Consider the following 18,808-nt stretch of genomic DNA (forward strand, 5'->3'; position numbering starts at 1 on the left):
GAGGCGAGTTGATTGGCTGGTTGGTTGTTATGGAGATGGCAACTAAGAAGACAGAGGTGAGGTCTTATTTTTAATACAGGACAGTTGTGTGAGAACTTGAAGGCATCAGGCTATGGTGCAAACCTGCAAACTTATAGATATACCCTGTGGTGTAAAGTAACTAAGTACTCAAGTTACTCAAGTACTGTACTTAAGGACAGTTTTTTTTAGGTATTTTTGCTTTACTGGATTTTTGTAGATTTTGATTATTACAAAACAAAACATACATTAACCACATTCAGCCCCATATACATTTTGATACCAATACCTTTGTACTTTTACTCAAGTAATTTTTGAATTCCGGACTTTTACTTTTACTTAGAGTATTTCTACATTGCAGTATTGATACTTTTAATTAAGTTAAGAATTTGTGTACTTTTTCCACCACTGGATATACCGTACAATACATACTGTATGCTTAAGATAAATAGTTTGACCAATTAGCCAATCATAGCACGAGCATTGCTTCTGGCTATGGGATCTCAAATCTTCCCTTTTTGAGCCTATGCTTTGAGCATCTCTTGCCTCCACTTGAGATGCTCAAACATCATTGGTTGAAGCAGCAGCCTCATTAAAGTGTTGACCTTATATGCTGCACGTGCTGCATAACTGCAACAAACAGCCCTACAGACACCAACATCCCATAATAACACTGAATTTCTATAACTGTACTGTAACTGTCTTGAAAAATTACCTCAAATGTGTCCATCCCACCAAAAGTATTGTATAGCATTAATTGCATGATTTATTTTTGTCACACACTTGATACACAATGGGAAGTAATGAGAGAAAGTCACCACAGAATGTAAAGTTCTCAGGTGAAATCCCTGGCTGCTCAGGGCTTAGGGTCGAAGTATACTTCATCAAGACACTAAACCCCTAACTGCTCTCGACCCAACAAGTTCTAAAGTTTATACTTACACACATAGAGACACACACATGGCATGTGACCATGAGATATGAGACATGGTAAGAACAGAATGAGTGGGAACATAACATGCATCTGGTATCATTGTGCAGAATGTGCACAGATGTCAGTCTATCTGATAAAGCTGATGGCCATGGCATCAAGTGTATCAGTTTGTGCTTACGCAGATGAGAGTGATTCAACACATGTATTTACTGGGTCAAGCAGATAAATGTCAGTCATATAATCATGTAATCATAACAATGGGTGAATGTGATGCATATTGTAAAGCGCTTTGGATAAAGGTGCTGTATAAATGCACCATACCTTTTACTTAATCCATTAAAACCGGGAAAGCATCTGTGTCATTTTAGATTTTAACCACTTTAAGCGTTATATTATACTTTGGTTATATGAGCTTGTAGAACTGCTATTTTTGAAAAATCATGAAGATTTGCTCTTTCCCTCTTTGCTTCTGGGGGTCCCTGGAACCAAATATTTTGAGATGGGGGTCCGCGGCCAAATACATATAATTTTGAGGGTCTTTGACATGAAAAGATTTTGAGCACCACTGATAAAGCAACTCTAGGATTTAGAAGACATTCGTAGAATCGGCCTCAGGTCTTATATCACTCATAGAAATATAAAAATCACACCCTGTGTGAAGAGAGTGGTGCCTTTGATGAGCCCCGTACTGAGGATGAAAATACAATAGTGTTGAAAAGAAATGTGCTCTTTTCAGTGAAGCAGACAGGTGGAGATGGAGGTACTGTATATGTTTCTCCAGAGAGGTGGAGTAGGAGGTGAATGTTGGAGTAGGGGGGTGTATGTCTCTACAGAGCTAGGTGGAGGAGGTGCATGCTGTCATTCAGCCTCCTGCTTCTCCTGGTATTTGAGGAGGAGCCCAGCCGCTGTTGTCTTGTTGTGTCTCCGCGCCTCCTGCAGAGGACTGTTGCCCCACCTGAACCATAAAACAAACACACCCAATGAAAGTTAGTTTGGAAATAAAATGGCATAATCATTTAGAACACTGTTTCTCAACGTCAGGTTCCATTTGTACTCTCTGCAGACTTGAATAAACACTGAGGATTTCACACGGTAGAGATTTTAAACTGAGAGTTCTTGAGATTGAAAAGGTTGAGAATCACTGATTTATAACATGATCTGTTGTCCTGTGAGGGCTGACCTGTCTTTCAGGGCGTGGTTAGCTCCAGTGTTCTCCACCAGAAAGCTGATGACCTCTGTATGACCTTGGGCGGCGGCCACGTGGAGAGCTGACCTGCCGTCGTAGTCCACCGCATTCACTTCCCCTCCAGACAGGAAGTACCTGCATGCAAACAAGAGAGAGATGAAGACAAGCTGCCTTTAATCTGTACACACAACTAAGTCACGATTATTACATAATCGCCTGATCGCAATTATAGATCATCAAAATTATTTCGCATAATCGCCATTCCTCTGCTGTATGAATTCATCTGTTGAAAAATATTCATACATTTTAAAAAATAGCAGAAATAGCAGATCTACAAGCTCACAACGCATTTTGTGGCAAGCAATCGTCAAGTAAAATGGCATGATTGTGCCCCACCCACAACACTGTCAACTCTGTCATACAGACAGTTGCTGCTGTTTGTCTTTGTAAAGCATTATGAGCTCAATTTATCTGAAACACAGCCACTTTCAACCTGGCATCCCTACTTTGGGTACATGTCGCAATATATTTTTGAAAATGTTTGAATAGGTCTTAAGTGGTTCAAATAAATCTAAAACTAGTGGAACCATCCTCTATGATTCAGTGGTGGTGTTGGTGGTAATGATGATGATGATGATGATGATGAAGATGATTATTTTTATTATGGTTATCATTATACTTTACCTGCGTAGGGACTGCAGATCTCCTCTAAAGGCAGCCAATAGAATATTCATTATCTGGTAACCCTGGAAAACAGAGGACAGAGGACATTATACAAATCCAGCATAATGTTTTTTACAGCAGCCATATTGAAATAAATAGTATGGTAATTATTAATATTACATCCTGTGCAAGTGTTACCAATGATACAAATTAAGGCTTTGTTCCATTTAGTGTAGCAAGGCCTTGAGCCAGCATGCACAATAGCAGCACCCTGACTCTGACCACAACATTGAACATTAGTCATTAATAGCACTGGTAACACCTGTACAGGATAGAATTAGTCTGTAAGCCAGTCAGTTGATATTGTGTGTCCAGACCTCAGATTCAGTCTTCCACTGTCTGTAGGCCAGTAGTTGTCTGAATGGAGTCCTGATATCAAAGCAATGCAGTTGAAATGTGGACACCAGCTCCTATAGGAAACAACACAGGACAACATGTAGCTCCAGATGGATTTACACATGTACACATACTCTACAATTCCATGAGTCAAATTAAAGCATATTCCAGGGATCTTTAAGTTATATATCTTTAAGTTTCCCCAGTAACTGTACCAACCGTGCTTCAATACAAAGGTATGAAGCAGAAACAGCGATCATGAGAGATCACCATTTGTGGTTCACTTCTAACACCCAAAACTATCTAATATAAACCAGTTGTTCTCAATGTCGGGTCCGGGCGGGGACCACCAAGGGGGTCTAAATCGACCCTTACGGGTCTGTAACATTACATTTGTACACTCTCAGAGTTACAGACCTGGGTGAACCCGGACCAGAAACAAAACATTTTACTGTCTGTCTGTGGTGATGTGATGGCTACCTGACAGAAGTGGACAGCCCTCCAGGGGTTTTTGTGAGCATCGAGCTGGGGAGAGGAACAAAACAGACCCAGGACCCCAGGAACAACGGCCAACAGGACCCCATGCTGACTGGATACCGCTGGGACAGATGTCTGGAGGAGAACCAACACACAATGCGTTGTGAGATTGTAGATTGACTATTTTTACTATATTTTAAATAGGGCTTAAGTGATTAATTCATAATGTATTTTTGTAAGATTGGGTCCCGGGGACGGCAGGGGGGGGTCGACCTGAAAATGTTTGGGAACCCCAGGTATAGATGGTTCCACCGTTCTCATGATGCTATAGGAGAAAACAAGCCAAACCCTTGTTAGACCCATCCGGTTGCCTATTTGTTGGTTAATATTATATTATTGGTTATCATCAAGCAGTTTAGCGTTATATTTGTACTATGCTGGAGTAAACAATGGTTATTGGTCATGAAGAGAAGCGCAAAAGATCATTTCTCACAACGTATATTTTATCTTATAGAGTACTGGATCATGTATATTGTTGTTTAGCTAAGCTCACAACTGATCAACAAGGCCTTCTTTTATTTGGGCTCCAGGAAACAGAACAGAAATTCATTTGAGTTGGAAAGCTTGTATGCACAAGGGATTTGCTTTGGCTGTTCCAACATAGAACAGTTAAAGGATCATACTGGTGGTCTGGCAAGTTTAGCCCATTGAGTATGACTCATGGTATTCTTGACATTCCCGCTGATCATTTTCCAAACCGTGGTTTGTTTGATCTAGCCTCTTCCCTCAATCAGCCAATTCTCGATCTTCCTTGTATTGTAGTCCGTTGCTGCTGCTGACCCCAGTTCATCAGGGAGGGTGTACGTACTGTATATGTGCCACCTACTGTATACACACAACGTCGCCAGGTGGCAGCTGCTTCTGCTTCTCTTCACCTGGCAGTGAGGAGTTTCACCGGGAGGACATAGCCTGCTCTTGTGGAGGAACAGGCCATTCATCCCAGTTCAGCTCCCCACTGAGCATGCGCCCTGACCAGCCTGTAGGAGTCACTAGTGCAGTGACAGAAATGCCCTCCCCTCCCAGCTTCCCATTTATAAACACAGACAAATTGTGTTCATTGGACGGCCTGCTAAACTGAACTTGAACCCCTAGTCTCTGAGCTACCCAAGTGCCCCGGTTTGTTTGATTTTCGAAGAAGCCATTGCATTCAGTTCATTTCAGAACAGTAGAAAATCAACTTCAGACTTGAAACTTGACTGGGTTAGGTAATCCAACGCAACAAAATATATTTTTGTTAAAGTTAGGTTGCGTATGGTTGCACTTTAACGCATTTTACACGATAGATTGATTTGAAAAGTCAATGTTTATATACAACTAGACCATACCCGGTGAAGGGCGCAGGCGAAAGTATTTGCAAAGTTGGGGTTAATGCACGTCCTGTCGCGCGGTTTCTCCCCCGCGCGCGCCCCGTCGTGGCGCCCCCCTATTTTTAAGTATTTTTACTGTTCTCAACTTTTAGGTATTTTTAGTGTTTTTATCAATCTTTAAGTATTTGTACTTTGTTTTTCAACTTTGAAGTATTTTTACTCATTTTCAGTACTTTTAAGTATTTGTACTCATTTTCAGTACTGTGAAGTGTTTTTACTCAAGGTATTTGAGTATTCTCTCCGTCCCTCTCTCTCTCTCTCCATCTCCCTATTTTCACAACGCATCGCGAGGCGTTGTGAGCTTGTAGATGAGCTATTTTCAAAACCTTAAACATCCGTGCGGTTTAGAATCTACCATTAGTTTTGGGATACGATGTATACAAAAGGGTAAACAGCGGAGCCTTGGCGGACGTTCGCCCGATCCTGGAAGAGAACGACATAGAACCGTTCTTTATGGAGCTAATGTGCATCGTGTGTGGGGAAACAAATCTGGAGTGTTTAGTTTCCACAGCAGAGAGTGGGCGGGGTCTATGGTGTAGCGTCGGCGTCGGTGTTGCCATGTCCGCCGATTGTAAGCGCTTTAGGGCCAATGTTGGTGTTATAGGGTTCGTTTGGTTTGGCCTCGTTTTCATAGACCTCGCTGCTTGTTTCTCTCGCGAAACCTGGCACACAACGACGCATGCGCAGTTTGATCAAGAGTCCACCCTACCACCGTGAGCTTACTAGAATTATAATAGGATATATGGCCTAAGCTGTGAACAGACAAGCATGTATTGATGTATGGCACGTGCACACACACACGCGCGCGCACGGCCGCACACGCACACGCACACGCACACGCACACGCACACGCACACGCACACGCACACGCACACCCACTCAGCAGTCTAACCTTATAGTGGAACGTCCTGGAGTAATCCTTCATTCCTGCCACCTGCATCATGGACAGCATGCTCCTCGTTGCCCCCGGTGACAGCACCTGGTCCCCTGACAGAGGGCAGAGGCCCCCATTAGCCAACGATGCAGCCAGGGCTGCTCCTGATTCACAGGTCACCTCTGTGGAGGCACACTGGAGGACAGTTGACACACGGCAGAGAGTCAGTCACACTTTAGATCATAGGTTCTCAAAGTTTTTTTTCTGACCCCCATCTGAAAGGTTTTTGTGCCAGGGAGTCAGGGACCCCCAAATGAGAATATGTGTGTTGTTGATTTTTAAGTAAAGATTATTCAAGATTTCACAAACATTTTCAATATTTTCTCCAAAAATTTTCAAAAATAGCAAAACAGTTCGCAGCGCGGAACGAAGTGAGTATAGATCTGCTATTTCGGAATAGTCAACATATAAATGGATAAAGTGGTTAAAATGATTGTGATGCTATGTTAACTACTTTTGCTGGGGATCCCCTGGAACCCCTCAACTGCATTAGATCAGTGGTTCCCAACCTATGTTCCGGGGCCCCTTGTGGGGGGCCAAAAATCACAGTGAGGACTTGTTTGTTTGGCGGTAGTACAACATTTTATAAATGTTGCACAAAACTTGAGGTAATTTTTGGGTCATTATGTTGTTAAATATAGTCAAGTATAGTTATATTTGTCAAGATTTTTCTAAAAGTTTCAAAATAGCAAAAAAAAAGCTATTTTCGTTATTTGTCGTACGAGTACTATCAGGGCTTAAGTGGTTAACATGTTTGTGTTTTTGAAAAACGCAAAACTGTGTCTGTTTGTGTAAGCATACGTGTGTGTGTTTATGTGTTGTGGGCGCACTGGGCGGTGTCAGGTTGTGTCAGATGTAAAATGAGGGGGGAGGGGGGCTCCAACGAAAACATTATGGGAACCACTGCATTAGATGCAGTTTGAACCATTCCAAAACAAAACATACACACAGTTCTTCCAGTAGAAACCCCAGTTCATATATTTATTTCTATACTATTTCTATTCATCATGTAACAGTATAGTTGGAGCTATAGAGAACAGAAGAAGTCAGTAGCGACATAGTAGAGAGACAGTAAAGTCAGTAGAGGACAGTAGATGCACAGAAATAAGAGAACTGTAGAGACAAAAGAAAGACAGTAGAGATTTAAACATAGTGGATGATACCTGCAGAAGCAGGTCCAGCGTTGCGTTGATGTCAGCAGCCTCTGGGAAACACTACAAGACAGGATGTGGACAGATTTCACACTTTCTGCACTTAAATGTTTGCTTTTTATTATTTACACAGTCGGTGGTAGCCTACAGATGAGAGGGAGACAACGAAGGAGAGAGACAGTAGGAAAGCTGAGAGAGAGTCAAATGTAGAAGAGAAGACAGTAGGGAAACAGAGAGGGGGACAGCATAGGAGAGACAGACAGTAGGGAAGCTGAGAGGAAGATGGTATATAGGAGACACAGGCAGTAGGAAAGCTGAGAGGGAGACATGTCTAGGAGAGACAGACAGTAGGAAAGCTGAGAGGGAAGAGACAGAGCAGAGAAAGGGAGAGAATTTAGACAGTAGTAAGTACATTTTAAAGGTACATGTCGTTGCCTTGCTAAACTAATGGCCTATGTCATTTTTTAAAAAGTTTTTCAGGAAAAAATAAAAAAACTGATCCAAAACAAAACTATATGATATTTCTTAATCCTTTCACCCAAAATGTTATGACTATTTAAATAGAAATAACACTGTCTGTCAGTTATGTAACATAAGAGGTTTAAATAGGATTAAATCTGACTTAGGCCAATTTCATTTTTTTTAAATGGCCTAAATCAGTAAATAATTTGGCCTAAGTCACAAAACCATGGGGAGTGAACAGCATGATCCTTTTCAAATAGGAGATGGGCGATTTTACCAGAGGTGGCCAGTGTCATTAGGAGCTGACTTAGGCAAAAATAAAATTTTCCTCAAAAAATGACTTAGGCCATTAGTTTAGCAAGGTGACGATGTGGGTCTACACTTAACCAGTAACAGATGGGACATTATCAGATACAATGAAATAGGCAGTTAGTTTGACTCAAGCCAGGTTATAACAAACCAGCTTGGTGACAAAGCGGAGTCCAGGGAACCAAGTTTACCTGCTTCTCCTGGAGGTAGAAGGACAGTGCGTGGAGTCTGACGCTGTCCTTCTTGTTAACCTGGTAACTGACGTCACATGAAACAGGTCAGTTACAGTACCAATAAATACGCTACTAGCCTATACAACTTGTGTTCTGTAATGTAATATTCATATATGTATGTCAGTAAATAACTAATTTAATTTTACTCACTATATTACATCATTATTATTATTATCGCTATTATGTTCTTGATTTTCATTCCAATTCCATTCTGGTTACTGTGTGTGAACACAGACAGCAAACTACCAAGACCAATTTGTTTTATCTGTGAATGTTCTCAGCCAATAAACGGATTCTAGTTCAGGTGTATTTGTGTGACAGTGATACCTGCTACAGTTTAAGTTGGCGTGTTCTTTATTACAGAGTCTTCGGATCATGTTCAGTACCTGAAACCCAAACATAATGGCTGTGATTCCACTTTCCTTGGTGTTTTCTTCTTTGCATTTGAACAGTTAACGTTTTCTCTACTGAGTGGTGCAGGGGTGTAATTCCTGCCCACTACTAGTGCGGGGAGTGGGGTTCGATTCCTCTACGGTGCCTCCGGGTTAGCCATGTTTGTCGGTGGGAGGCCAGCAGGGGATGTCTTTACACTAGCAATTTCTACAGGTTGGTCTGTTCAGCAGGGAGTGGATCTAGGAGGGATAGCAAGTTCTTCCGCACGCGTTTCATCCTACCGGTGGAAAGGAAGCAGCTGCCTACTCCATGTGTATGGAAGGAGACGTGGTTGTCTACTCTACACCTTGATTGCAGTGACAATCAGGGACTTCATAAATGTGGGGAATTGACTAAAGTACTTAATTGGGGAGAAGATGAAAAAAAGAAAAACTTACAAAAGACATTTTAAACACTTAGAAAAAAAAGAGAAGGTTTTCTTCCTGTCTATTGACTTACTGACTCATATTTCTCCTCTTCTTCTGTACTCCCTGACATCTAGGGAGGGAATTACATCACAGTATCAGGAAAAAGATGGATGAATGTTTGTGTTAAGGTGAGTTAGTTGCCTGTAGTAAAGACATTGGGTGGGTTAGAACAGTATAGGTTATGGTAGGTTTGGTAGGTTACGAGCAGGTACTATGGTAGGTGTGTTTAGGTGAGTTTATTACCTGTAATAAAGATGTTGTAACAATGGCTCCAGTTTCAATGAGAGGACTGTGAGGAACACCTGAAACATAAAATATATCAGAGTAGAATAAAATAGAATATTTATGGTTGTGTCGCCATCAATCTATTATTTCTGAGATGAGATTGTGGATGTGTGTGTGTTTAAAGGGGGGCCCTGGTGTCTCTACTTTGGGCAGATTTTTAAAAAGTTTCAAAATGTTTCACACTTTTTCAATGTGAAACATTTATGAGCTCGTAAATCAGCTATTATATCGCTATTTGTCTTATGACAAAGTATATATAGGGCTTTAGTTGTTAAGGGTTAAGGGTTAGGGTTAGACTTTAGTTTATTTGATAAGCAAAAACCTTCTCAGCAGATCGAGGATAAACACAAAAAAAAGTCCATAGACTTATTTCTATTGCCTCTCACAAGCAACAACTAATAATTCTGCCAAACATAACCACATGAGAGTGGTTTTGGTAGATGCGTGTTTGTGTGTGTGTGCGTACCTGTGCTGGTCAGGGTGAAAGGTGAGGTGTATTTAGAGTACTCCTCCAGTCCCACATATCTGTGGATGTATTCTGGTCCCAGCTGGTCTACAGAGAGACCATACAATAGAGGCCAGGATGCCTCACCCAGGACCACCGACCCTGAACAGTCACCTAGAGACAGCCTGGACACACACGCACACGCACACGCACATGCACACGCACACGCACACGCACACGCACACGCACACGCACACGCACACGCACACACACATAGTAATATACATGAAACATACAGTATATTTTCACATATCTGTCAAAAGTGGTCCTTTGAGTGTACATGTGTGTAAACTGATTGCCACGTATTGGGAGGGGGATAGCAAAGACATACAGACAAATAAAAACAATAATACATACATCCATACACGACAACTAAATAAATAAGATAAACAGTGCTGGTATATGGAACCGCTGCTACAGGTCAACTAATTAATAGTTATAGTTAGGTCCAGCTGCTATTCAGCCAGCTCTTTACGGAGGACGTATTAGACCTAATCAACATACTTCCATGTAACCCATTTGCCTGACACAGAGAAACACAGACTGACACACTTACAGACAGAAAGACACAAACACAAAGAGTAACAGTCATATACACAGAGAAACACAGACAGACACAGAGTAACAGACTGAAAGACAGACAGAGTAACAGACAGAGTAACAGACAGACTAGCCTCGGAAACCCATGCCTTTTTTTTTGTTTCAAAAGAAAAAAAGCCTGGGAGAACCTTGCAGGAACGCTGGTCTTAGGACCTTGTTATCTCCTAACCAATCAGAGTGCTCCAAACCCAGGCGCTGGAATCCAGCGCCTGGGTTTGGCTCCGCCCTTCAAGACCATCGATTGGGCTCGTTCTTTCAGTCTACAGACAGACAGACAGACAGACAGACAGACAGACAGACAGACAGACAGACAGACAGACAGACAGACAGACAGACAGACAGACAGACAGACAGACAGACAGACAGACAGACAGACAGACAGACAGACAGACAGACAGACAGACAGACAGACACACACACACACACACACACACACACACACACACACACACACACACACACACACACACACACACACACACACACACACACACACACACACACACACACACACACACACACACCACATGCACATTGAATCTCATGAACTCGAATTAATTGTGTAAGATGGTTTATAGTTGTTACCTCTGTCCGTCCACAGTGCAGATGGAGACAGCCCACCTGCTGTCCTCTCCACCCTGCTCCTTGTCCTGTTGGGACAAACGCATACAGAGAAACCGGCCAGTCAATGAACGGCCATTTACCACAAAGTATATTATGTACTGTATGGACAGCTGATGCGTGGACTCACCTGAACAGTCGACAACTGTTTACATTTAGTGAACAGTTTCTGTGTCTCCTCGCTGAAGGTGGAGAAATCTGGAATGACAAAACGTCCCTGCAGAGCCTTCAGGATGAGGGACACGAACCCAGTCACACACCTACAACATACAAACCCACAACTGTACTGTAAGGCAACGTGTTTTGGTGAATAAATGAATGAATAAATAAGACATTGATTTGCTGTTGTTGTTGTTGTGAATTCTGACCTGAGGAAGGTGGAACGGTCCACTGTTCCAGCGCTGTCCTGCAACTTCCTCATGTGAACAAAACAGTCTCTGATCCGTGGATCGGATCTCTGTATTCCTGAACTCCACACAGCCTGACACACAAACAAACACACACGTAATTTAGAGAAAGTGTGTAGCAAAGCTGAGAGGGAGACATTTTAGGAGAGACAGACAGTAGGAAAGCTTTAATGTCTTACTGTACCTTGTGATGTTTACATTTCTGAGCAAAGTATTCATTCATTCAATCAAAAAGGGAGACAGTGTAGGAGAGATAGACAGTAGGATAAGCTGAGAGGGAGACAGTGTAGAACGGAGACATAGGAAGTATTGCATGGAAGGGACTACATGAACAATGTTCTCTTAAATTCATAAAATTGTTTTAAATTCATAAAATTCTAAAATGAATAAAAAGATGAAATACCTCAAAGAACTGGTTGGTGTTCAGTCTGCCATCTGAAGCAAAGCTGTCAAACAGCATGTCAGCTGCCCTAGATACACACACAGACACACGCACGCGCGCGCGCGCACGCACGCACACACACACACACACACACATGCACACACACGCATGCGCACGCACGCACGCACGCACGCACGCACACACACACACACACACACACACACACACACACACACACACACACACACACACACACACACAGTGTTGATTAATAATGTTAAGACTGCCACAGGGAGTAGTAAGTTGAACTAAGGTGTGTTAAGTCGTAGTAAACCGGAGTACGCTGTAATAAGTTGTAGTTAACTGTAGTATGTTGTAGTAAAAGGTCAGTGGACCTACGCTCGTCGCTTGGTCAGACCAGGCTGGGTCTCAGTGGTTCTATTCAGTTGGGTCCATGTCTGGGGGGTGGAGGTGCTGGATCGATCCGGATCCGACTGTGGCAGGGGCGGCTTCAGAGCCCCATTACCTACTAACACAGGGATGGCTACCATTGAGATGGTATTACATGTCATGCACAAACGTGCATGTGTGTGTATTTTGTAGCAGCCTGTTTGAGAATACCTGTAGGTCCAGGACCCCCGAGGCTGACAGGTCTCTGGGGGGGTGGGCTTTGCTGATGGGCTCTAGGTGTTGGACGGGGAACAGCACCTACTGGAGCCGTATCCTTGGTAACCACAAACATCAAAACATATAGTGAGTGAGTGAGTGAGTGAGTTGAGTGAGTGAGTGAGTGAGTGAGTGAGTGAGTGACAGACAGACAGACAGACAGACAGACAGACAGACAGACAGACAGACAGACAGACAGACAGACAGACAGACAGACAGACAGACAGACAGGCAGACAGACAGACAGACAGACAGACATCTTGTATTGTTTGTGTATGTCTCTGGATCTGATCATTGTTGTTCTGAGAATTTAAACACGTTGCACAAAATCATAACGCCAATGTCTCTATCTGATTCTCGATGTGGTACTAACTAGATCAACTCGTCATACAGTGTCTGTTATCCTGTAACTTTAATGTAGCTAACAACCAACACATTTAAACAAGTCTGAGAAACACGTGTGTGCTCATGCAGCGAAGGGGGGGCGTGGTCTGACATGCCTCGAAGGATAAAAGTTTGGAAACCAATGCCCTAGGCCTAGACACTGTTTGTCTGATCAGGATTAAAATGGTTGGTTGTTCACATCAAAGAGTAACATGACTCTCTGGACCTCCTGTCTGTCTGTCCTCCCTCGTCTCTCCTCGTCAGGAGATATACGACGACAGGTTTCCCTCTTTGATCCACAGCGGATGAAGAGCACACCAGGTGTGTGTGTGTGTGTGTGTGTGTGTGTGTGTGTGTGTGTGTGTGTGTGTGTGTGTGTGTGTGTGTGTGTGTGTGTGTGTGTGTGTGTGTGTGTGTGTGTGTGTGTGTGTGTGTGTGTGTGTGTGTGGACAAGCCAATGCAGGTCTACCTGGCCCCGTGTGTTCCTCTCCTGGCGTGGTTCTGTCGTCAACCCATTCTCTGTTACAGACAGACAGACAGACAGACAGACAGACAGACAGACAGACAGACAGACAGACAGACAGACAGACAGACAGACAGACAGACAGACAGACAGACAGATAGACAGACACACAGGCAGGTAAATTAGATCACCAGCTAAATAGTCCTTCAGCAAGGCACTTAACCTCTAAAAGTAGAAGACTGTGGTTGTATTGGGCAGCTCCGAGCAGAATGTGTGTAACTGTGAGAAAGCGAGACAGCTTCTGTACTCACACTCATATCAGTCAACTTTACCTGGATAAACACAACTTGGATGTAACACAACTTGAGCCCTACAATATATACCCAGTTGCATGATAAATAGTGCAAAAATAGCCAATGATATGAGTTGAGAGCTTGTAGATCTGCATATTTTTGCAATTGTAGAAATGTTTCACATGCCTAAAATAGGAATAGGCCAGGTTGAAAGTGGTTATTAAAACCATCTCACCAACACACAGGATCGGATAGATACACAATACACACCCTCTTGCTTCTCTCTATTCACAGAACATTCATAACCTCATTGACCAGACAGAAGCCATCAGCCATCAGCCATCACTGCCCGTCAGACAGACAGTCAGACAGACAGACAGACAGACAGACAGACAGACAGACAGACAGACAGACAGACAGACAGACAGACAGTCAGTAAGCCAATCAATGAACCGGCCAGTCAGCCCACAGTTTCCAGCTGCAGCCACAGGAAGCCAGCAAACGCTCCATCTCAGCAGGAGATGTCTGCAGCCACTCATTATATCATTACAGCTCATTATAACACCACAAACACACAGCAGTATAGCATGCATTCTCTGTGGCCAGGCAAGTTAGATTGACCCTATGCCAATGCCCTTTATAGAGTTATGTTGCATATTTTGGTAACTATGCTGTCACACATGTCTGGAGGCTGTTATGTACGGTACAATATGAAATGGAATATGTGCTGGAGATGTTATCTTAGATGCAAGATTTCTCTGTCTGTCTGTCTATACAACTTTAGTTCACGTATCTTGAGAAGCGTCCGACTGACCGACTTCAAACTCGGCACACAGAGGACCCAAGAGAGTGCGGTGGCCAGCATCGAGTCGGACGGACCACTACACCCATGTATAGGCACATATGGATATCCGGTTGTCCAGAACCGCTGATATGCCCATAAATGGGCCCTTATTGGACATATAATGATGACATCAGGGATCTCTATATATGGGCATAAAAGGTACAGAGGCAGACAGACAGATAGAGGTCTCCATATATGGACATAAAAGCGACAGAAAGACAGACTGTCTTTCTGACAGACAGACAGACAGACAGACAGACAGACAGACAGACAGACAGACAACAGACAGACAGACAGACAGACAGGCAGGCAGACAGACAGACAGACAGACAGGGTACAACGGGGCACTCTGACAGCAGGGGCAACGGGTATTGCATATGTTGTTAATATGAACTGGAATATGCAGTCAGGACGGCAGACTATTTTCCACTTATTTTCCACTGCATTCTGAAACTCAAGACCCGTAGCAATGCTCTTTCCTTGCATCCCTTCTTGTCGTCTTTTTTATTTTATTTTTTACACTATGCAGATATATGTTGGTTAGTTGTGCACTTGGTAGCCTTTTGTTTTCCCTTTGTTTTCTTTTTTTTCGCTTGACCACAAATGCTAAGAATGCTATTTTGATAACATAATGGTATAAACAAATGCTAGGTTTAATGTTTTCCTGGTATCCCACTTTCTTTGAAGCGTTAAACTGTTTTCTTTGCATTCTACTTATGTGGCCATTTACCCTGTCATTTGTTAATTAGGGTTCATGCCATTTACTTTGATCTCACACTTGTAAGTTGCTTTGCATAAGCGTTTGCTAAATGCCTACATTGTAAATATGTGACTGCTATGTTGTCAATGCTGTATGTGTTGTGGTGTTTGTCTGTGTTGTCTGTTTTAATTAAGCCATAGCAAAGACAGAATAGTTTACAGTTTACAGGGGTGCTGATGGCCTAGCGGTTAAGGCGCATATCTCATATAGGCTCAAATGAAGCCTGACAGTGAGTTGCAGGTTCAATTCCCGTGCCCAACAGCCTTTGCTGCGTGTCACTCCCTGTCTCCCTGTTTCCTGTCCTATCTACAGTACTGTACTATCCACAATAAAGGCAGAAAAACCCAAAACAATATCTTAGAAAGAATAATTTACATAGTAAAGAAATGTGATCCTGGAATCCACATGGAAACGGCTTCAATGTGGATCTCGGACTTCGTGTGACCTGGCTGTGAAATCAGCCATTTATCACATACTTATGGCTCAGCAGATCAGATCACCATAATTTACTTCCATTATAAAATTGAGTTAAATATTTAAGTATAAGAACTGCCTTCTGGCAGTGTGCACAACACATTTGGAGCGGAGTCAAATCGGTGCGAGATTAGCTTCAGACAAACAGACCCTCTTCAAGACAACTCTGCCTCCTATAGAGCCACGGTGTAAAACGTTTAACTGTCAGGGAGGTAGTTGTGTAGTTAAAGACAACAATGTTAAATCCATTCAGTCATTCAAACAACTGACGGCGCATCACTGCAGCTCAGGGTTTCTGGTCCAGGTCCCTGAGAATAAGCAAGGCAGGGGTTGAGACTTTCCAAGTGGCCTGTAGCTTTGTTTAGCTCCTAGCCTCCTACACACACTCCTCCCTGCACAACATACCTCGTCCACCACTAAACACTGGGTGTCTCTCTGCCTCTCTGTCTGTCTCTCGCTATCTCTCCCTCCTCTCCTTCCCTGTCCTTCTCTCTCCCTCTCTCTCTCTCTCTCTCCCTCTCTCTCACCTTCTCTCTCTCTCACACGCACGCACGCACGCACGCACGCACACACACACACACACACACACACACACACACACACACACACACACACACACACACACACACACACACACACACACAGATAAACAGACATATCAACACAAACAAACAAGTTCCACACAAAACCACATGCACCCATGCATGCACATGCACAGACACATTGGCACAGTGTGAGTGGTACCTCTGTGGTCATCATCTCTGCTGGGTTCCAGCAGTTTGTTTCCATCCAGACCTCCATATCGCTTCCTCCATTTACGACGCAGAGATGGCGTTCTCTGAAAACTACATCACATCTGATTAGTAATAGGATAGCATCTACTCCACTACACAGCAAAATCCTGAGTTTAACTCTTGAGAGTGAACAGATGGAATCAATTGGACCCATTACTATTACCTTGTTGTTGTATTGCTATGTTAGCACAGTTCTGCGGAACAGGTCCCAACAGCCTTTTGCAGCTTGCTTGTACTTGTATAAGTAAGTAAGTGACAAATAAAACCCCCTTGATTCTTGATAATAATAGTTGCAGCTGCTCTAGCTGTTCCAAGGACTGTGATCCTTTATTGATTTAAAAAAAAGATATATATGATTTGTACTTTATTTGCTTGTATAGACAAACAAACAGAGAATTTTCTTTCCACAGATGATATGATCCTTTATTGATTTAACTAAACCAGGGTTTTCCAAACTGTAGGTCTGGACCCATTTGTGGGTTGCCAATCCATTTTTATGGGTCACAGGTAAAATATCCCTTTTTTTCGTTTCCTACATAAAAATAAATAAAACAATTTCAAAAAATCTAAAATGTGCATAAAATATATATAAATTATATACATATTTCAAAATAATTTCATTTAAAAAAAAAAAATCCATAAATGTAAAAGAAAAAATAGCAGATCACAACGTGCTGTGTGTGGCTATTTTCACTACTTCTTAAAAGTATAGTGAAATGTCTCTTTTGGGTCTCGAGCCAAAACGTTTTGGAACCACTGGACTAAACAATACAAAACCACTAAACAGCCACTTAGTGCCGGGAACAGTTCTGTCTGACATCTGCATTAACACCTGGTGACTGGCTGGATTCACTGAGAGGTCCCCTGGATTGTCTGGCTTCCTTGAGGTCCTCTGAGTGTCATGCCTAACAGTGCCACGTCTCAGCCTGCATGCCTTTTACAATACAAACCCAACAAGAATGTCTAAAACAGCCACTTTATATGGACAAAATGTTCCTACTTTGCTTCTGAATGTAGAACTTTTAGTGAAGACAGCATGAGGGCAAGAAAACACGTGAACTAAATTTGATAAAACTGTTCTGTTGACATCACAACATCTTAGTAAACAATCATAATTACCAGAGATAAGAGTTGTCTTCTGCATCTTGAGCGGGTGAATTTTCCATTGAAGTATTATAAGGCAGTTTTACTCCAACTAACACCACTGTATGTCTGTTGATGTCCTCTGTGAAGTGTCTTACTGTGGGGTTGTGTGTGTGTGCGTGTGTGCGTGTGTGCGTGTGTGTGTGTGTGTGCATGTGTGTGCGTGTGTGTGCATGTGTGTGCGTATGTGTGTGTGAGACTGCGGGGGTTAAGCTCATCTCAATGAATGGGAAGGTTTGGGAGGGACTTGGCCAGGAGAAACGAGTCACCGCATGTAGAAACACTTTCAACTTCAGTGTTTATTTTTACAGAGCTCTGTGGGATGACAAGTTAACATACTTATATATAGGCAGAAAAGAAGAGATTATAAAAAGAAAAAAGCACACAAAGACTTCTGCAAAATGAGACTAAACTAACCTGAAAAGAGGGAAACAAACAAAAGCAGGGCAATGAATGTCAAAGTAAACCATTTATTTTAAAGGAGTACTTCACCCAGAACATTACTTATATTTTCTATCAATTACACAACCCATTAAGCCTTGAATTCATGGAGATTTTTTAGTTTTTGTTGCATTCCTGAGCCAATAATTTGATGACCGGGTGGCTGGTCAGTAAGGGACTCAATTGAGTCTCCTACCGGAGACTCTGCTGGTCACCAAATCATTGGCTCAGAAATGCAACAAAAACTTAAACATCTTCATGAATTCAAGGCTTCATGGGGTGTGTAATTGATAGAAAATAAGTATGTTTTTGGGGTGAACTACTCCTTTAAGGAAGGCCTCAGTGATAGATAATTTAAAAAAGAAATTGGTTCAATTATAGCCTACAAACACATGACAATTCATCAGAAATTGACACCTTAACCTTCAGCTATACATGAATGGAAGTAGGTCCGACCATCATTCAGATCAAAATTCAGAACAAAAAAAAGCCTGATGAAGCAGCTTTTCTTTTGGATAGTTTGTCTTTTTTCTTCTTTGAACTCTGCTGACTTTCCTTGACAATATAATGACATGCTTTGGGATAGTTGTGGATGTGGCCAGGCCCATAAATCCTCATCAAATGTTATAATGACTATAATCCCAAACTCATAAAGCCTTGCAAAGATCTGCAACTGTTGTTCAAATGGGTTAGTGT

At 42.5% G+C, this 18,808-nt stretch overlaps 1 protein-coding gene across 3 annotated transcripts; it reads right to left on the minus strand.

Moving 5' to 3' along the window:
• Positions 1 to 555: 555 nt before the first annotated feature.
• glsl (glutaminase like) lies at positions 556 to 17,825 on the minus strand. 3 transcript variants are annotated; one of them, XR_014600969.1, is made up of 22 exons: positions 17,648 to 17,825; positions 16,479 to 16,579; positions 13,370 to 13,419; positions 12,472 to 12,574; positions 12,250 to 12,394; positions 11,872 to 11,938; positions 11,430 to 11,542; positions 11,192 to 11,321; positions 11,026 to 11,090; positions 9,802 to 9,965; positions 9,294 to 9,352; positions 9,082 to 9,120; positions 8,518 to 8,576; positions 8,149 to 8,215; positions 7,199 to 7,249; positions 5,994 to 6,170; positions 3,678 to 3,809; positions 3,179 to 3,271; positions 2,823 to 2,884; positions 2,133 to 2,273; positions 1,642 to 1,907; positions 556 to 1,411 (listed from the first exon to the last, which is right to left on the minus strand). XR_014600969.1 is itself a non-coding variant. In XM_084060069.1 (21 exons), the coding sequence occupies exons 1-21, from the start codon at positions 17,692 to 17,694 to the stop codon at positions 1,811 to 1,813; spliced, it is 1,947 nt and encodes a 648-aa protein (XP_083916195.1). In that variant the 5' UTR covers positions 17,695 to 17,825; the 3' UTR covers positions 556 to 1,810. The 3 variants fall into 3 exon arrangements, 2 of the variants coding, with proteins under 2 accessions (XP_083916195.1, XP_083916194.1); XM_084060069.1 differs by having other exon boundaries at positions 556 to 1,907; positions 12,250 to 12,379; XM_084060068.1 differs by having other exon boundaries at positions 556 to 1,907.
• Between the last annotated feature and the right edge of the window lie 983 nt (positions 17,826 to 18,808).

Source organism: Gymnoscopelus microlampas (genome assembly GCF_963454915.1).
Source record: "Gymnoscopelus microlampas genome assembly, chromosome: 6".
NCBI classification, from domain to species: domain Eukaryota; kingdom Metazoa; phylum Chordata; class Actinopteri; order Myctophiformes; family Myctophidae; genus Gymnoscopelus; species Gymnoscopelus microlampas.

Coding starts and splice junctions, on each gene's coding strand:
- glsl (XM_084060068.1), bottom strand. CDS start 17,694: ATGGAAAATTCACCCGCTCAAGATGCAGAAGACAACTCTTATCTCTG. Junction 12,395..12,471: donor CGGGGGTCCTGGACCTACAG/GTATTCTCAAAC, acceptor TCTCAATGGTAG/CCATCCCTGTGTTAGTAGGT. Junction 9,966..11,025: donor TGCACTGTGGACGGACAGAG/GTAACAACTATA, acceptor GTGTGTGTCCAG/GCTGTCTCTAGGTGACTGTT.